We start from the raw sequence: 21,010 nt of genomic DNA on the forward strand, positions 1-21,010 counted from the left end.
TAACACAGAATTTTCCAAAAGGACATGCATTGATAATCAAATCATAATTCAAAGATAAGTTTAATCAGAGTGTAGGATAACAATACTAAAAAAGGATAACAATACTAAAAAAGGGCCGTGCTGAGAATTTATTTACAGAAGTTAACATGCATTACGCCTAGTGGGATCCGAAGGTGTTCTCTCCACTGTAAGTCATGTAAAGAAAGCCATCTTTATCCTTATTTTCCTCATAAATAGCGGACATCAGAGCAGCTGCAACAACACCAAGGAATCAGTACATACTCATTGCTAAAAAGGTAAAAACATCATTTGGCATGACTGGATACTTACCAGTTGAAGGTAGTGTGTCGTTGATGAAAACAAAAATAGCCTTCTCTGCACCGAGCTTAATCCTTCTACGGACAACATAAACAAACTGGCCAACAGTCAAATCAGCAGGGACAAGGTATCTGCATCATGACAACAAAGGTGAACCAACTGAGAATCCACGAACGCACAATATCAGATCAACCATACGCATTGAAAGAAAACTATGTCTGGTCCTCCAACTTTCAAACTTATCTCTAGTTTACACCCTCCAATGTTCAAAATAAACTTAAAAAAACTATCGAACTGTATCTCGTAGGTAATTTCACTGTCAAAATAGATCGTTGGATTAGAAAAACACAAAGCCAATATTCATTAGCATTCTGCACATTCATTCGCAGAATGCCCTATTCTGCAAATCAAATTACCAACAACTTATGACTTGGTCAAATACCGGTAAAATAAAATAGATTATTGTAATACTAAGAATCGTATGAGTATATCGTTAATCTTTTAAGTATCTCATGTAACAAACATACTTCAAACATGTTTCATATAATTTCCTCTGCGGAAAAACGATTATTAATAACATAATATGAAAAAATCATTTACTTCTTTTTATCAATGTCAGGAATGTCAGTTCTTTCAGCTTTCTCCACAATCACCTGCGAAGAATTGCCATATGTAAACAAAAGCGCTTCAACAATAAAAAATAAACAGAGCATCCACATTGACTACAATCTTACAGGTATTCTATCAGGATATTTCTCTCTAATGCGAGAAGCTTCGGCCTGCCTTCTTTCTGAAGCGTTAAAAAGACCAAACGGTTAGCAAAGTCGGATGAAGGAATTTCAATCTTCAATTTTTAATTTTTAAAATACAAAAGTGTTTTGAATCCCAATGATTATAAGAAATCGAAGAATACCCAAAGGATGTAGAAACTTGAAAGAGGTTTTGGCCATAATGAAATCGGAATCTGCAGATTTAAAACAACCAAAAAATTAAAAAATTGGGTTCATCACCAAAACCAAAAAAGAAAATAAATAGAATTAAAGAAAAGGAGAAAAGAATACAACACCTAAGAACGGAAGAAGGTATGCTCTGACTGGGAGAGAAGGAGATGAAGCAGATGAAATTAGGGTTTGAATTAGCGTAGTTTAGTTGCTTGTGATGTTCTGTTTCAGTCCAACACGAAAACTCTACTTATACTTTCTGCCTACGCCTCGAATCGTCCTTTCACAAGTAAACTTCGTTGGATATATAACCTTCTTTCAAAAACTGACACATTCACACGTAACAGATTTACGTTATATTTTTTCCCTTTTTCAAAATTCAGTTATCATTTTTAGTTGTTTATAAGTTTAGGTTGTTGTATAGTAGGTTCTCCGTTGGAAAGTTGTATCTTTTACCTTAGTTATTGTTTTAAATTTCATATAGTGCAAAAGCAAATTTTGATGTTAAAGATATGTATCGATTTATAACTTTTGTTTCGTATTTTTTTATAATTATTTTTTATTGTTGACGCACTAATGTTGTTGTTACGTTAGTAACAAATATTATTATTTTATATTTAATTTAATTTTTATTATTTTTTCTAGTTAATTTAACATCAATTTAAATTGAAATAGTGTTACAATTTTAAATTAGAATCAAATTTATTATTTATTTTTATATTAATATTAAAATTTATTTTTTAACGTATTAAAATAAATTAAATAAAGTAATTAAATATTAAATTACTTTATTAATAATAATTAAAAATTAATTTATATATATTAATTATTTAAATTAAGATTAAGTATTTTTTTATCCTTTGAATTTTGATACAAATTAAAATTCGTCATTTTTAAAATTTGATATATTATTATCTCAAACTTTAAAAATAAATAAATATTTAATTTACGTCAACTTTTTACATATCATTAATATTTAAGTTGCTTACTTTTTTATATTTTTCCATTTCAATATTTACTAAAAAAATGATTTTGACACGTAAAAATTAATATATTTAAGTAAAAAAACTATGTTTATCTATTTTTAAAGTTTTAAGAGTCAGTTTTGGACAATGATAAATTATAATTTTGAAATTTACAAACTAAAAACATATCTATCCTTTAAATTATTATATTATTTTATTTTTCAATTATCAAATAATAATATTTTTAAATTGATTTATTTTAAAAATTAATATTTTTAAGTCAGACCAATATTATTTTTTATTTTATTTTGTTTTAAGTCATACAATACTATTTATCGTATAACTACTATTATATTATTAAATAAATTTATGTTTTACTAACAAAAGTAAGTATTTTAAAATATTATATTATTAATCCTTAATTTTATTTTTTATAACTGTAAAAATAATTAATTTAAACCTAATTCAACGATATAGTTAAAATTGGTTGAAAAAGAAGTTTGTAAATATTTAATAGGTCAATTTTAATATAAGGCGGAATTGAATTAAAAATAAATATGTAGGAATTGTTATATGTATTTTTTAAAATTATTTGAATATTTATCTTTTAAAATTTGCTTTTGCACTATATTTATCTTTTAAAATAATTATTCATGCTTTATTTGAATATTGGATCTTTTTTTCTTCATTTTTGTTCCGTGATCTGAGTAGTTGTTTCAGATAGTTTTGGTGGTGGTTTCACTTGGGTTAGGTACAGTAGATGAAAAATATATGAATATATAGGAAATAAAAGAGGCTTCTCAAACACACATTTTATTGAAGAAAAATACTAATTTTTTATTAGAGTTTTCATGAATAGTATTTTTTAACAGAACCTCCGGAAACAGTGAAAATAGAGTTATAAGATTACTATTTCAAAAATAACATCCTTTCAAAATAAGCTGTAGAAAACAAAATTAGATTTTATTTTTTTGAAAAATGTATATGAAATTTTTTTCATATTTCGTTAATAATATAATACATAATTTTATTGAACGGGTTAAATTTTTTATTAATTATTTCACGATAAACTTATTTTATTTAAGACAAAAAACTGTGTACACGTGTATTCAGGATGATACGCTTCCTATGCTTCACTCATAAACAACTATCATCTTCCATCACCACCAACACTTCATTTTTTTCAATCTTAAATTATTTAATCCCAATCTCCATTTTCATTTATCTCAATCCAATCTACAAAAGTACACAAAAAAAAACCAATCTCTAATCTCCATCCGCACTTCTATGACGTTTTCATCTTTTCTCTAATTTCTCCATATGAAATATAAAATCAGAACAAAAGGAAGATTCGAGGAGGTTTGGAGAAGAAAAAAAAAACATATTTATATAAAGTTTAATATTTGGACCAATATTTATTTATTGGTCCAAATGGCAATTCAAGGCCCAAAATCAGATTTTATTTGGAAAATTCAGAAGGGGCTAAAGTGTAGATAGAAGAAATTTCAGGGTATTTGTGCAATTTTGGAAAGTCAGAAAATTTAAAAGATAAAATTTAATTTGAGAATATCAACAGAAAATATCTTTCAAATAATTTTATCATTATCTAAATCTTTTAGTTATTTGGAAGATATATGATATAAGATAATTAAGTTAATATCTATCAAATATTCTTTAAAACCGATTTAATCTAATAAATATTTAAAAGATGTAATATATCAACAGAAAATATCTTATCAACAAATTACATAAAGATAATATATTTGGTTTATTTTTTGTTTTTCCAATTTTATCCTCTAATTTTTAATTTTAAAATTTAAATAATTATTGATAGTAAGAAAACTGTTTTCAGTTTTATCATTCTAATAACATTTTTTCAATTCAAATAATTACTCATTATAAAATGATTAATTATATTTTTATTATTTTAGTAACTTTTTTTTAAAATTTAAATAATTACTCATAATAAAAAATTTACTTACTCAATATAATTTTAATATTTTTTATTTTAGTAAGTATAATTTATTTTATCTATAACTATATACAATTGTTTGTTTTTCTAATTTTATCCTTTTAATTATTATTTTTAAAATTTAAATAACTATCTATAACAATACATAAATTCTATAGATAAATATAACAAAATAAATATAGATTTATTTTATATATTAACTTAATAACATTATAATATCATCACTTACTAATATAATATTATAAATATTTTAAAAATACATATAGACACGATAATACATGTGTTTACACCAGTATAAAATAAGTAATTCAAAATATAATACATATTTTCCTTCCTATTGGAAATCAGTTTACAGAAAGTCTTCTACCACATTGTTAGTAACTTGACGATAATTTTAAATATTAAATATAAAATTCATGAAATTAAATTTTTAACATATAATTTGCTAGAGTTTAGTGATAAAATATGCCTCAAAGGTCGCTTTAACAATAATCATATTCTGAAAGGATGATGATTTAATGTTGGGAGATAAAAGTTTTGAGATGATGATTCTACTTTAGAATTGGGTTTGCTGCAGTGTTTTGCTTCAGATTATCGTACAATGATTTGATCCTCCCTCTTCCAACCTTAATGTAATCTCAACAAACAACCACGGGCATCATCACAATTTACACAACGAAATTTGGCTAAAACAAAGTTAAAAAGTGGTAAAGAAACAAAGCGTTAAAGTTATTTTTAATTAAATCATTTTTAAATAAAATTAAATCATTTCTCCTTTTGTTTTACTAACCATCATAATTAAGGCTTTGGTTTCTCCCAGGAGAGTCCAAATTATCTCCACATATTTTGATCCTTATCCCAGCTACATGAGAGAGACATTATGTTTTTTTTAGAAGTTTCATGTTAACCAGTGATATTGTTAATTTACGATATATATATATATATATATATATATATATATATATATATATATATATATATATATATATATATATATATATATATATATATATATATCATTTTGTAATGTTGTGTTATATTTAAAGTTTATTTTTTTATATAGTATATCAGAGTCATGTATTTAGTTTATTTTAACTAAATTTATTGTTTGGTGGATTTAATATTTCATTTGTTATTGGAATATTTATTAATGTTTGGTTTCATTTTAGAGATGATTTTGTTTATAATATATAAATATGTATAAATTTCACTTTCTAGAATGTTTTTATAAGACCAAAATCATCTCATGAAAACCCTTCAAACTTTTTATAGCAAAGACCGATAACTCTTCAAACCAAAAAGTTTCAGGACTTGGATGATAATCTCAGAGTGGGAATTACTCTCTTTCCCATTTCACGTCTTCAAGATGTTCTATATCCACATATCTTGAAGATTGAGAGTAAATATACTTACAAAACACATTTTCGACGCTGATGTTAGTCAAATAGGTCAAATAACATAAAATAATGTAATAATGAATATCTCTATTTACTTTATTCACTGCACTATTTATACTACATTTTATGGACATTTTTATCTTGACATACCTGATCCACATGACTAATTATCATGATTAGTCTTTAATTAACTAATTTTTTAATAATGTTTTCGTCTTTATATTAATATGATCAACTTACATGAAGGTTGGCCCATAATGGTATGTCATATACCATAAAGACCAAGTATAGGCCTAGGTGAGCAAGATCTACTCAGCCAGAAATGTTACAAAAATCAATTTTATAGGATTGAAGGAGATTCTGAATCATTTTAATTAAAAAATGAAGAGTACTATTCACCCACACGTTTTAAAAGTAAAAGCTTTTAATCTGGGAAGCAATAAATAAGGCGATGAAAACAGAATTGTTAACCACATGCATGGATTTGTTTGTGATGAAATTAAGATAAAAGCATAATTGGATGATTGGTTTGTGAAAGATGAAAGAAAACTTATGTTGTGCGTACCAATCTGGCCCTCATTTATGGGCATTGCTCGCGGAGAGACTACAGGCAACTTGTGACAGGTCAGGTCCCAGGCATGCATGGGAACTAATTAACACTATGTCTGCCGTTGTTCTACCACCAAAGGGAATTTATGTGAAACTTTGTGGGACCACAATTATATCAAATGAGTAATGTTTAACAACCCCCTTCAACTAATTATTTTCCTTACTTCTATCTCTTTATTCATTTCTTTTTCTTTTTCTAATCAAAAACCCTTTTTTCACCATCTGCATAATCCTTTCTGCTTTTTCAGAACATCCCAATGAATTTCTGCTCCAATACCACTATACCTCGTTGAAATACTGAGCTCTAGATCAAATCATAATAATAACTTTCCGCTCTATGTATCCAAGAAACTAGACAAGGAACAACCATATTATCAATTCCTCTACACCATGTTAGTGTCATTAAGTAGAGGCAAACGATGAATCAACATCGTTATACTGTTTGTTTCTGTGTAATTTTTTTCTATTTGTCATGTTTACATGTCTACACTTTTAGTATCTAACATTACACAATACTGTTTTTCCTTAAATAACGCCACTGGATTAGTTTTAGGGAATTTTCATTTTAAACTCTGGAGAAAGAAAGCACAGAACAAGAAGATAAAAGGGATTTGAAAAAGAGGAAAAAAAAAACAAGTAAAGGAAATGCTGCGTGAATGATGTATATACTTTCATGCGAGCTTCCTTTTTATGGATTTACGCCGAAAGACTGTCTTTTTTAACCAACTCCACTTACAGGTATCTCTGCCTTTGAATGTGGAAGAAAGTTTGTGACCTGTTTGATAGATATTCATGAATGCAGGCTTTGCACATATAAAGGCTATGACAAACCCAATTTTCTTCCAATTTAAGTTGGTTCAATGCAAAATCCCTAACACAGCACCACACAACCAAACCACTGCCCAATGCACAGCACAGCACACCAACCACACTTTTAATTTTTTTCTGAAAGGTATTTGAATTTGAAATGCATGTGATTGGTGGCAGACCCAACTATCTATCCTGTGAGTTCATAAATATGAAAACCTTGAAGCCAAACTCAACATCTTGCCTCACTGCATCTTCTCTGCTAGCTTGTGATAAATATTACTAATTCAAAATATGCCTTTATCCAATTGGTTTGATTTCCTCACAATTTAATGTGCCCTCTTCCCATTCGTTGTTGGGTTGTTGGCAAATTTAATGCCACTATATTTAAGGCTCTGCATTTGTGTCTCTGCCTAGGTCCCTCCTGTCTCATCCATTAAATTTTAAGAATCTCACAGGACAACACACTTACTCCTATGCCTCCTTCACCACTTTCTATTTTTCTTTTCTTCATACCCCCACTCACGTTAATCACTACTTCTTATGCCCTTTTCCTTCTTCTTTATCAGTGTTCTTTCTGCTCACTGATGCATATGCACGTTCAAGTTAAGTTGCCATGTGGGGTGTAAGTTTTCTTTGTAACTTAGATACATGTTTCATTAACGAGTTTAAGGTTGTTTTGTTTCTTCAGACAGAAAGTGCAGGAACTTGATGACTCTCTAGGATATTGGTGTCTCAAACATATAATTAAGGGCCTGAGATATTGGTACGGTTCAATCAGAAGGCAGTGCTTTATGATTCTAAAGCTCTCTTTGTTTGATTGAGCCGTGCCAATATCACATGTAACTTTGACCCTCGCTTGAAGCAATCGGCATGCAGCAGCATATTCAAGGTTTCTTCATCTTCTCTAATTGAAATTCAATTTTCATCTTACTATCTCAGGTGATCACTAACTAGTGGTATATTAAGGTCAATACGAGGTGAAATTCTAATTTTAGTTAAATAACAATACAGAAAACAGTTAAAGAAGTGTGGCTTGTGTGTATTTTATGCAGATGAAGGTAAACAAAAAGTGAATACCAGAAGCTGATGTTTTTGTTTTGCAGATGTCTCGGGATCTTCTAATTTGGTGTAGGAAGCAACCATGGTTCGATCTTAAGGATGTTTTTTCAACATGTCTGAGAAGTAATGAATTTGTTGCAGTGGATAAGAAAGAAATGAAATTGGTAAGGTAGCTGGAATTGGTTTTGATATTTCTCTTTTCTTTTTTGGGTGGTAGGGACTTAATTAACGTGACCAAGATAAATCTATCTTTCACGTTTAGTTTGCTTCTATTTAAAGCTTCATCTCTTTTTTGACAATCTAGTATTATAGTAGGTGTCTAGGTGACAAGATCCGACCTTTCTCTTTCTTTTATTATTATTATCAAACCACTTTCCAGGTAATTCATGTTTTTGGAAATATTTCTCTATCAGAACCTTCCTTAATTAAAACTATTGTAATTTGGTGGTCCAAAATACATCAGTTTATAACTCATATTCTTTCTTACTATCATAAATATTCTAGTTTCACTTATGCAAAACACGCAATTTTAATAAAAAAAATGCTAACATTACATTTTCTAACATTTTATTTTTCTCCTTAAATTCATTTTATTTTTTATAATTCATTAGTTTGACTCGTGGAGAAAAGAAAGAGACTTTCTCATTTAATGAGATCCATGTAAATTTCAGTGCATAAGGGATGGTGTGTAAAAAACTAGAAAGGAGTGTGTAACATAACATGAACTAGCATTTTATAGCTTTAAAATGTGAAAAAATAAAATGAAATTACTGTGTACAAAATGTTTCTTATTTTAATTAATTGTGTTTGCAATATTTTTGTGATGATGCTTTGAAACTTCATTTTCTCTTATTTTAAAAAAATATATTTAACATGAATACATATTTTTTAACTTTTATAATAACTATTTTACAAAAAAAATTTAATTAGTTGATAGAATAAAGTTTTTTACTATTGATACGTCTATAATATACTTTTGTCTTCGACATTTTAGTTAGAGTTGACAAAATGAGTCAACTCACTTGCTTGATCCAAACTCATCTGAATCCAAACCAAAAAAGGTCTACAAGATCAACAAGTCCACTTAGAAAGGCCCATGTATCAGTAGAAAATAAGGCTAGTCAATGGTTATTTTTTTTGGGGTTTAATAAAAGTTTTTTTTTATTTAGAAAAAATGAATTTATATCTTAAAACATATTTTTATTGAGTACATATATCAAATTATTGAATACATATTGAATTTGAAAAATTATTGACTTTAAACCTTACATAACTTAATGTAAGGCTGTTTTTACTGTGATTTTTTTTTTCTATTTTTGAATTTAAATTTTGTGTAACTCTGAACATTGGTTGTGTATAAAAAACTTTTTTTTCTTTTATTTTTTAAAACACATTAATTCTGAATTGTAATTGTAAATTTTTATTTTATTTTATTTTAACTAATTTATCTTTTTTTAAATTACTAACTATTTATACTGTTAAAAATTTAATATATTTATTAAGAAAAAAGATGAATAAATGTTAAATGATGTAATAATAAATTAAAAATATTTAATAAAGTGATGTTCGTGAACATTAAGTAATGAACACCATTAATTTTATCCCTATTTTTTATCCTAAATAGTAGTTAAATTAAAATAATAAAATTATTTAAATATTTCTTAAAGTATTTCGAATCTTTATCAATTTAAGAGTATGAGGCTAGTCTGGTACAAAACTGGTGATCGATAACACACTTTTCCTTTCCCCAAAGCACACGCAACTGTGGGCTACTCCCCTATAAGCCCTCTCTCAAATAAAGATGGGTTAGTCATAGCTATGGCTTATGGGTTTTGGATCAAATTCACACACCTACTTTTCATCTTACCTTTTGTTTGATTTAAAAAAATAAATAAATAAGATGAAAATGAACTGTATTATGTAATTACAAGTAAACTAAAAAATAAAATTTATAGTTGTGTTCGGATTTGAGGGAATAAATTTGAAGAAAAAAGAATCAATATAGATTGCTATAAATTTAAAGAAAAAAAATGATGTGATAAGATTTAAGATAAAAGTGTATAAAAATTAGTAAATGATGTGATAAATTTGATGGATTAAAAAAATATTTTAATTAATAAAATAAAAAAATATTATTATAATATTGTTATTACTTGTATTAAAAATTAATTTTATATAAAATTAAATTTAATACATCTTTTGTTCATTTCTTCAATGTTGAAGAGATTGAAGATCCTTTAAGTGAGTAAATCAGTTTATTTTCTTTCATTGAACAAATGGATCTTTAACCTCTATTGTTGGAACTTGTTGCAAAAAAATAATAAAAATTTCTCAAGTGAGTAAATTCATTGTTCTTAAAGACTTATCTGAAATATATTGTTATCTGAAATATGTTGTATAAGTCTCTTAAGATACAACAAGAACTTTCTAGAAAATTCAAAGATAAGAGAACTAGCAAGTAAAACTCTTTTTTAAAAGAGTAAGAATATCGAGAATATTATAAAGAAAATATAAGATAAATAAGATTGTGAGAGAAAAGAAAAGAGAAAGTGTGAAAATTTATGTTTTTAGAGGTGAGCATGAGCTTCTATTTATAGATGCTGAAAAAGGATTAGAAGCTTCGATGCCCGCATGATTCAAAGATGAAATCTCGTGACTTAAGGAAGAGAGCACAACTTGCGATTTTCAAGAAACCATTCACATAGTGAAATCCTGAGCCTTGCGGAAATGATATTGACCAAGAAGATGCAACGTTCATCCATTTCTTGGGAAAAAGACTTTTGCAATATAAACCAGGCACGAGTTTTACAATAATCCACCACATATTGCAAAAGATGAGAAAGAAGATTGAAAGGAAGAAAACAAAGAGTATTCCTGAGTTTATAAGATGTAATTTATCATAGCTGGTATAACAAGCTATATGAACCAATCTTTGGTCAAGAAACTTAACACAGTGTAGTTGATATAGTAAGCTATATGAACCAAGGACACTTGGCGTGTATTAAAGGTTTATCAATCATAATACACCCTTACAATCCTTGTTATTATCGTTGTGTTGCACTTATTAGTCATGCGTGTGCCCGATATTCATGAGTGCTCTAGAGATCATGCCAAGATCTCATGCAAGTGGTCCCACTTGACACTTATATAGGTGATTTCATGAAGTGTATGCTGCAAATCATACATCACCTATAAGGATATGAAAATCATTAAAAAATTTGTTCAAACTAAAATTCTTACACCACATAGAATTTTAAGTTACAAAGTTTAACCTCTCATAATGCAATTTCTAGCACTTCTAAACACACCATATGAATTGACATAATTGGTTAAATCAATTTAGTGTTATAAGAACAAACAAGCGACTTTGTTTTACCTATGAACCTAGTTCATGGGATCTTCAATCACAAAGGTTATGTTACCATCACTTGTTTGTTTGCATGAGGCTTAAGTCTTATTCCCCTCGATGTTTCTAAGATCATATTTATTCTTAAAGGTTTTGTTAGAAGATCTGCTAGATTCCTTTATGACTTCAAATAATCAATTGAAATAGTTTTACTCTATAGCAGTTGCTTCACCAAATTGTGTCTCAATTGTATATGTCTATTCTTTCCATTACAATTATTATTTTTAGTTATAACTATTGTTGATTGGCAATCATAGTGTATTGACACCGATGAGGTTGGTTTCATTCTTAATGAAATGTTCGCTAAGAAGTTTTTTAACCACTCAGCCTCATTACTGATGGTGCAATAATTGTTTGTCTAGTTGATCTCCATGTAATCGCACAACCCCCAATTGTGAATACATATCCTTTAGTGGATTTTGTCTCATTTAAATCAAAGATTTAGTTAGCATCTTTGTACCATTCTAGTACAATAGGAAATCCATTATATTTAATGACATAATCCATTAAACCTCTTAAGTATCTCATAAGCGTTGTAAGTGCATCCCAATGTTTCTGATTTAGACATTGAGTGTGCCTACTCAGTCTACATACTACATAAGCAATATCAGGTCTAGAAAAGCTCATTAAATGCAGCAAGCTCCTAATTATCTGGACATACTAAGGTTGAGAGATAAATTCTCCTATATTTTTCATTAAATTAGAGTTAGCATCATAAGGGACACTCAGTGGTTTAAAGTCATAATACTCAAACTTAAGAAGTTTCTCAATATATTGTTCTTGGGATAATAATATATTATCTCTCATCCTTATGATTCTAACACCTAAAATTACATTGGCTTCACTCATGTCTTCATTTCAAAATTTGATCTTACAAACAATTTAGTTCTAGTAACAATCTCATTGCATGTACCAAAAATTAACATGTCATCCACATATAAGCATATAATGACACAATCACCATTTTCATATTTAGAGTACACACATTTATCAATATCATTAAGAGAAAGACCATCATAAAGCAATACATTATTAAGTTTTTCATGTCATTGTTTTGGTTCTGGTTTCAACCCATACAAAGATTTAAAAAATTTGCATACTTTATTCTTTTGATTAGGTACAATACACCCTTCAGGTTGAGTCATATAATTTTTTTCTCTAAATCACCATTAAAAAAAAGCAATTTTAATTCATTTAGTGTATCACTAGCTTATGGATACCTGTTAAGGCTAACCACTCGAATAGAGGAAATCCTAGTCACAGGGACAAAGGTGTAAAAAATATCTATGTTGGGTTTTTGAGTAAAGTCTTTTGCTACTAATCTTGCCATATACTTCTTTATAGATCTATTAGGGTGGTATTTTTTCTTAAAGATCCACTTACAACCAATGAGTTTTTTTACTATAGACAAATCTACTGAGGTCCAAGTACTATTTTTCTGAATTGATTCAATTTCAGTACCAATGACCTTATCTCATTGTTTTGCATCAGGAGCATTAATAGCTTCTACAAAGCTACTTAGATCATTATCAATTAGATAGGTATAAAAATCATTACCAAAGGAAGTTTCCTTACTTTATCTTTTATTTCTTCTTAAATCCTTAAATGAGGCATCATTATTATTATTATCAACCAATTTAGATGTCTCACTAACCCTTAAGGGAAGCACATCTTTAAAAACCTAAAAACTCCACATTTTTCGTCTCTACTATAGAATTACTTGTAAGCATATCACTTTTAAAAACAAAAAACCTATAGACAACACTATGTTCAACATAAAACATGCAATATGATCGGTTTTAGATCCTATTTTCCTTTCCTTAGGATCGAATAACATCACTTTAGTTAGGCACCCTCACACTCTTAGATATTTAAGGTTGTGTTTATAATCTTTCCACAGCTCATAGGGAGTTTTACCCATTTTCTTATGAGGCATTCTATTTTGTAAAAAGCACGCAGTAAGTAATGCTTCTTTCCAAAGGTTATCTGGTGCACTAGAACTAATAAGCATGACATTCATTCCCTTAAGAGTTTTATTCTTTCTCTCGACTACTCCATTCGTGGATAAATCCTTTTGTAACACAAAATTCATTAAATAGTATATATTCACCACTCTATATGATATAATCCTCTTAATTTTCTTATTTAGTTAATTTTCTACTTCTACTTTATAGATTAAAAACACATCAAAGACTTCATATTTATGTTTGATTAAGTACACTTTGGTGTATCTAGAATAATCATCTATAAAGGTTATAAAGTATTTTTTACTGTCTCTAGACATAGTTTGTTTTAAATCAGCTAGATCAGTATGAATTAATCCTGGCCGTTCATTTTGACGATCTACAAAATTTCATGTTTTCTTTGTTATTTTAGATTCTACACATATATTATATTTAGTACTATGTTTATGATGCATATTAATTAATCATAGTCTTTGTAATTTCATAACATATGAAGAATTCACATATCTTAATCTAGCATGTCACACATCATATGAATCAACAATATAAACAGAAGAACGTGATTCATTAATATTTTAAAAAATATTGAGTACAAAGAGACATTGATCATAATATTCCTTTCACATAAAAACATTATTTTTTGTCATTGCAAACTTGTCAAAATTGAATCATACTTTAAGCCTCACTTGTCATATTTGAATTTCAATTTCATTTTAATATAACTTCCACTACTTAAATTTGAATTTATATCAAGTTTTTACACAAAGATAAATTTGTAATTATTTATTTTTATCAATTAAAATAATTTTTTAAATCTATCACATTCATCACAAACTTCATTTTCAAATATTTTCATCCATCCCTTAATTCAAACAACACTACAATCCCCTCTTCATCCCCTCACTCTTCCTTGCATCCAATTTCCAATTCAAACTATATTAGTAAAACCAAATATTTCCTTTTTCTATTTTTTTATTGTATTTTTTATAATTTATCTTGTGTAATTCTAGGATAAGTAGTTTAGTAGCTAACAATAATGATCAGCTTATGGAAAAAGATTGTGTTCTTCTATGTACACATCATTGGATAAAGTTGAGTAACGAGAGTTTTATAATATGTTTAAATAATTAAAACTTTCTCTGTCAATTAGTTCGAGATTTGATTTGTGATGATGTTATTTTGAATATAACAAATTATATTAACAGGAAAATCCTCATTTTATATGTCTGTGATAATATTTCTAACCACGAATAATTTATATTAATACTATAACTAATTTGGTTGGTACTATTAGTGAGATTAAATGTGCTATGAAGATTCTTTATGTTTGGCTTGATTCATTGTGTAAGAAGAGATTATTAATTAGCCTAAGGTTCCATCTTGAACTGTCTGTGTGATGTTAAAAAGCACAAGTCTTGTCATTGGGTCTAAATATGTAGGAAACAAGAACATGAGAGGTAACAATATGAAAAGCTAAACAGGGAAAGATGAAGATAATGCAAGTTATGTTGTATAATTGAAACCTACAAGAAGCAATGTCACGAAAATAAACCTTAGAGATTCATCAAATCTATTGGAGAAATACTCAAATAATGGCTCAAAAAGAGTTTTTCCGAGAAGTATTAGACTGATGAAAAGCAGAACCTTCAAGGTGTATAATATATTGCCAAACTTAGCCATATCATAAAATTTTCAAGTCACCAGAAAATCATGAAATTATTCCCAACCAAACATTGTAAAAGGTTTGCAACCTTCAGTACAGTACCAAAAAACAAAATTCCTCTGAATACTAGAAGGTTATGTCAAAAGGACTAAGCATTAGGCTTCTGCATGTTTGTGTTTTCATTGAAAACATATAAGTGTTCAAACACTTGTTCCGTTTCTTGCAAAGCGCTTTGTGTGTGTTTGTTCGAACAAGGGTACTAGTGCTATTAAGGGTAAGTTTGTGACTAGCTTGAAGGGGCAACATAATTCATTGATTTTAATTCTAACTAACCACTGATAAAAAAGACATAACATGTCATTAAAATATAAATGTTTTAATTCTAATATAGAATGTCTTAAATGCAAAGGGCTCATATGAAAATCTGTGAAGAGGGTTTTTATTTTAAGTGAAGAATGAGCATCTAGATATAACTTCCCTTTGTTGAAACCTAGGGTGGTCACCTTGCTGATTTGAGTATCCTAGAAGACTATAACAGTTACGACAATGTAGCTCAATCATGTATGCTTGTTTAAGTTTGAAATGCAACTCAAATTGTGTGATTCAGGTATATATTTCCATAAGAATCCCACACTCAAGAAAAAGCATACGCCACTTTGTATTGGTTTGTTAAAATCGTCATAAATCACCGTAGCTATTGTGCTTAGAAATCTAAACAATGATCAACTTCTTCTCAAGCAAATATGATGTCCATGTCTGAATTTCTAAAAATGATCAACTCAATGTCTGTCTCTATGTACATATCTTAGTGTAGCACCTCGATAATATATATATATATATATATATATATATATATATATATATATATATATATATATATATATGAAAAAAATATGAGACTACTTTTTATTAATAATTTTAAAATCATAATGCATAATTTTTTATTTTAAAAATATATTTAAAAGTAATAAAAATGTATCCTTAACAAATATGTCAATACCAAAACTAGAAAAAGAAGATTATGTTTTGCTTTACAATAGAATTATATTTTATTATTTATTATTTGAAAATTAATAAAATTAATTCAATATTTTTATTTAGTTTCTTATCAGAAGTTGTTGAAAGAGATGTTTTAAAAAAAAGAAAACAGATTATATTTCTTTTTTTCAAAGTTTAAGAAAATGTAATAAAAAAATCTAAGAGAGAGAAATTAAGTCCGGACGTCCAGAGATTTGGTGATTATGTTGAAGAATCTATACAAAATAATTGATTTATTAGTTAGATTTTATAAAAATAACTCATTTTTATTCAGTTACAGTTATTAAAAAATTTAAATTTAATAATATTCTATGCCCCATGGTACAATTGTTCCACTCTAATTAGTTTTGTCCCGAGAGAAAAAAATAATTGAAATGAGTTTAATGTTTTTATAATAAATAAAAGAAAAAATAATTAGAACTGATTTTATCTTTTTTATGGAGTTGATAATGAAAAATTACATTTTAAAATAAAATTTTCAAAACATAACCCCTAAATCTTAAGGATTTGTGTTAATAAAAAACAATTTTCTATTTTTTTCGGGTAAAAAATGTAGCAAAATATTAATTTACAGCTAAAATAAAACATAAAAAAACTATAAATATGTCATAAAAAATTACCAAACAGAATGCAATACAAAAATTTCCTTTAAATATAGAAAGAGAATAATAACAGAAACTTGAAAAGAAGTGCAGAACTACTGAAAGAATTTCAAACATATTTCACTATAATTTGTTCTAAATTATTCATATAATGATATCAAGGAAAAAGCATTGGATCATATAATGGGAACTACCATAGTCCTAATATATAGGTTTAGAGGACTGCCAGATCAGAAAATCCACCGATTTGGAACTTTAGTTCTAACAGGTTTGACGAAAGTAACAGACAAAAGTAGCATAGTTAAATTTCAATTTAATCCATTATAGTCAGAAAGTGGTGTGATACAAGTCTTTTTTTTTATCCAATTTGAAAGGTAATTTAAACATACATGACAAAAATGAAATATATATTCATGTTTTTGTTTCAACTTTTAACTTTGTTTGAAAAGTATCCTAACTTGAAATTTAAAACTCACTATAATGTATTGGTTGAAAGAATTAAAATAATAGAAAAAGGTATGTAATCTGTGCCCTTTTCCTGAATTTTTAAATGTCCATTTTGTGATTCCTGAATTTCAAAATGTATGAACTTTACTTGGAAAAGACTATCACATTAGAATAGTTCAGTCTAAAACATATAATTATGAATCCCGGAATGAAACGATAAACAATGAGAAATAACAACTCTTCCATTTATAAGGTGCATCCCACACGAGCCTCAAACCAAAAACTCATTAAAAATCCACACAAACTTTCAGAGGCTGCCACTGCTCACTTCCACTCATTCTTTTGCTTTCCCTATAAATCCTTCCTTTCCCAGAAAACTTTAGAACAAAAAACAGATACAAACAAGGCAGCTCTGGCTTCATGTAAAAGGGTTCCATTTCAAGTTCCTCTTGCAGAAAAGGACACCCTATTCCGTACCAATAAAGTATTTAATACTGAGAATGATCAAAACAAAAGAAAAAGAAAACGATTGCATGCTAACTTAATCTTACAATAATAGAAGATTTGGTGATGGTAGACTTACTGATGACACCAAAATTTGAAGCTTTTATATGATGAGACATGACATGGTTGAAATTGAAGACTGTGGTGACAACTTCGCTAAGAACTACTCTATGAAGCCAGTTTTGGCCAAAATAGCATTCCTCACCTTGCTAAGATCTCTCCCTTTCAGAGTCCTCCCCATCCCTTCACACACAGAGAAAGAAGAAATCTGGCTTCTTGCAAGCTTTCTTGCAATCCATTCATGTGGAGGCACCATGTCATCATCCTCATCATCACCACCTTTGCTGCATGAACCATCATCCTTTGACCCTTTCTTGCAACTCTTCCCATAAATTTTAGACCAGTCAGGGATATCCATGGGTTCTGAGGAACCTTTCAACAATGGAGCATCAGAAGAAGGTGGGGTGTTGGAACTAGCCCTTGGAATCTTTCTTGTGGCAGTAGGTAAACGCCATGCAGAAGAAGAACCACAAGATTCCTTGCATGCCCTTGTGGTATTTGGGGCAGAATCATCTTTCTCGCAGTCCACACTCCACACATCTTCATCAAAATCTTTGTTTCCCATTGCTCCTCCACCAGCAGCACAACTTTGATTCAGAAAAACACCTAGATCTGCCATTGTTGTTAGCTCTGCCACAGTGGCACCCCTAGAAGGATGAGATGTTTATTGTGAAACGCAGAAAGGAGTGTAAGAAGATTGAGCAATGAGCAGTGATGCGAAAGTTAGCTTTTTCAGTATATATAGAGACGGATAAGTGATGAGACTTGTCCACCTAAAGGTATTGTGGCTTCTAATGAGATAAAATGAACTTTTTTCTCGTCTTGGGAATCAAAAGGCAGAAAGGTGTAAGGGAATAACATCAGGAATCTACCTTGCTTTTGTTTCAATATACCCCCAAAAGGAACTACAACTTTTCAAAAAAGAAAAACTTACAAATGGTAAATGTGATTAACCCATGTTAAATACCAACAGGTACAAAGGAAGAAGCCTTGAAAATCCGAGTCCAGAATCAGAGAATGGTACATTATTATTTTTTTGAAGACATGGTGTGGCAGAAAAAGCCAACAAAAGCAGAAATCTATGTGTACATATTTATGTACACCTTTAAACGTGTATTATTGTTTGGTCCAGAAAAGAAGAGGATGAATCTCCATTCCATTAGTTGACATAAATAAAATAGTAAATCATTAATTAAGCTGGAAATGATCAAAGTTAGGTGATTAAATGAAAGAGTCCAAAAGGGCAGCGGGATTGGGGAAGTTCCATGGTAACATTTTCAATTAACAAAACTCTCCTTTGCCTTTATTTTGTTATCTTTTTCTAAAAGCTGCATCTGCAACTGCAACTGCAACTGCAACTGCATCTTGATTTGCAGATATGGTAAGGGACTATTGGCTGTAACCGTACAATCCTCAACCTTATCCGCAACTCTGTAACAAAGCTCATTCATTCATTAATACATGCAGAACCTCCCTCCATCTCAACCATGCTAGAGACTTCCTACCAGACTTGTTCATTTTCAATTTTTTCAAAAACTTTGGACTTTTTACTAACTTATTCTCTGATTTCATATTAAGATTTTGGATTCCAATAGTCAGGTGGAATAAAGTAATTGATGGAGAGAAGGTTAAAAAAAAGAGAGGTTGAAATGAATAGTTAATTTTTTCGGTAAAGATCAATTATCTGAAAAAATTAAGATTTTTGTATCAATAATACTCATAAGAACAATAATTAATTTTATTAGAAATTTTAAAATTATAAATAAATAGTTTTTTTCACAAGGAAGTGTTATTCATTTTCTTCAAGTCAAATAAAGTATTCCTTGTATTTTGAAGTTATGTTGTGATTTTTTACTGATTCCATTTGTTTTTTTAAATGAGAATATATACCTTTTTAATCCGAAACTATAAAGGAACAATAATTAAACGAAGACTTTTTCAAGTAAACGAATAAAAAGGGAAAATTTAAATATAAAAAAACCAAATAAATACAATTTAAGTTACATATTTTAATTTATTGATTCAAAACATTTAATCAACCACAAGTTTGTCCATGTTATCATTGTATTTTAACATATAACTAATACCTTTGAAATCTTAAATTTAGGTTTATTTTTAATTAAAATCTTAAATTTTTCTCTCAACATTAAACTTTTTTTTGTTAAGATTGAAAGAATGAAAAATCGTCCTTTAAATCTGAGCTCCTGACCTCTACAGATGTATCATTCCTTATGTAGCTTTAATGTCCACATTAGAGAAGGCAATCAGCAACTTCCATGATAACTTGGTACTTGTTAAATTAATAGACTTAAGTGGAGCATAAAAAAAGATCACAATAACCATGATAAATATTTAAATGTTAAAAATACTTATTATTATAATAGAAAATTTACTTGAAGTTATATGAAATGATATTGATATTTTTTTTTTACTTTAAAGTAAACATTTATACCTCTTATATATTCAATAAAATTGCACTTATATCTTTTTTTAGTAAGCTATATCGTTATCATTTCTTGTATTTCTTTTAACAAATCATACTTTCTTTTGTAATTTAAAAAAAAAAATTATTTATAATTCTTTTTAATTTTTATAATGTTTGTTCAAATTTTAATCAACTTATTGAAAGTAAAAATAAATAAACATTATTTATTAAAAATATAAAAAAATAATAGTTTCTTACAAATAAAAATAAATAAACATTATATATGTGTAACTTCATGAGGACATCTTAGCAGACATCTTAATGAGATAATGGCATAGGCATGTCAATAAATTGGACACAGATGGATTGTAAATGACACACATAAAAATATTATATTTACTATATAAAAACGTTAAGAAAGTATAATTCAATAGTTACAAAGCTTACGTTATACAACTGTAACGTGTTGCAATATTATCATCATTTGTATATAAAATTAACAATTTCATTTATAATTAGAATAGAATTTCCATATACAAATAAAAACAGATGCTCATAGCATTGTGTTTACATATTTTTATAATAATAAAAATAATAAATTATTATTATAATTTTATTGTACATAATTTTTATTTATTTTATAGATAATTTTTTAATTAAAAATTATTAAATTCAGAAGACAGTCAAATCAAGAAAATAATTAAATTTAAATAAAGATCATTTAAAGAATAAAATTAAAAAATAATTATTTTAATTTAAAAAAATCATTTAGAAGATAAAATTGAAAATTTAAAGTAAACACCAAAAAGATAAATCCCTGTATAAGTATA

At 27.9% G+C, this 21,010-nt stretch overlaps 2 protein-coding genes and 1 long non-coding RNA gene across 4 annotated transcripts; 1 reads left to right on the forward strand and 2 right to left on the reverse strand.

Annotated features, from left to right (window-relative positions):
• Positions 1-1,546, reverse strand: LOC124832871 (autophagy-related protein 8C-like). The gene is made up of 6 exons (XM_047307194.2): positions 1,385-1,546; positions 1,232-1,282; positions 1,053-1,108; positions 919-971; positions 331-449; positions 1-252 (listed from the first exon to the last, which is right to left on the reverse strand). Exons 2-6 carry the CDS (start codon positions 1,266-1,268, stop codon positions 158-160), a joined length of 360 nt encoding a protein of 119 aa, XP_047163150.1. The 5' UTR covers positions 1,269-1,282; positions 1,385-1,546; the 3' UTR covers positions 1-157.
• A 5,361-nt stretch (positions 1,547-6,907) lies between these two features.
• On the forward strand, positions 6,908-8,884 carry LOC148198817 (uncharacterized). Its single transcript, XR_015779748.1, has 2 exons — positions 6,908-7,901; positions 8,116-8,884. It is a non-coding gene; the product is annotated as an uncharacterized LOC148198817 (long non-coding RNA).
• Positions 8,885-17,316: 8,432 nt separating this feature from the next.
• Positions 17,317-18,748, reverse strand: LOC124832862 (protein S40-6-like). Of its 2 annotated transcripts, none has more exons than XM_088116558.1 (2): positions 17,775-18,479; positions 17,317-17,657 (listed from the first exon to the last, which is right to left on the reverse strand). In XM_088116558.1, exon 1 carries the CDS (start codon positions 18,372-18,374, stop codon positions 17,859-17,861), a length of 516 nt encoding a protein of 171 aa, XP_087972684.1. In that variant the 5' UTR covers positions 18,375-18,479; the 3' UTR covers positions 17,317-17,657; positions 17,775-17,858. The 2 variants fall into 2 exon arrangements, with proteins under 2 accessions (XP_087972684.1, XP_087972685.1); XM_088116559.1 differs by adding an exon at positions 18,529-18,748 and having other exon boundaries at positions 17,319-18,325.
• Positions 18,749-21,010: the final 2,262 nt, after the last annotated feature.

Source organism: Vigna umbellata, chromosome 5, assembly GCF_029865625.1.
Source record: "Vigna umbellata cultivar VRB3 chromosome 5, Vumbellata_1.0, whole genome shotgun sequence".
Lineage (NCBI taxonomy): Eukaryota > Viridiplantae > Streptophyta > Magnoliopsida > Fabales > Fabaceae > Vigna > Vigna umbellata.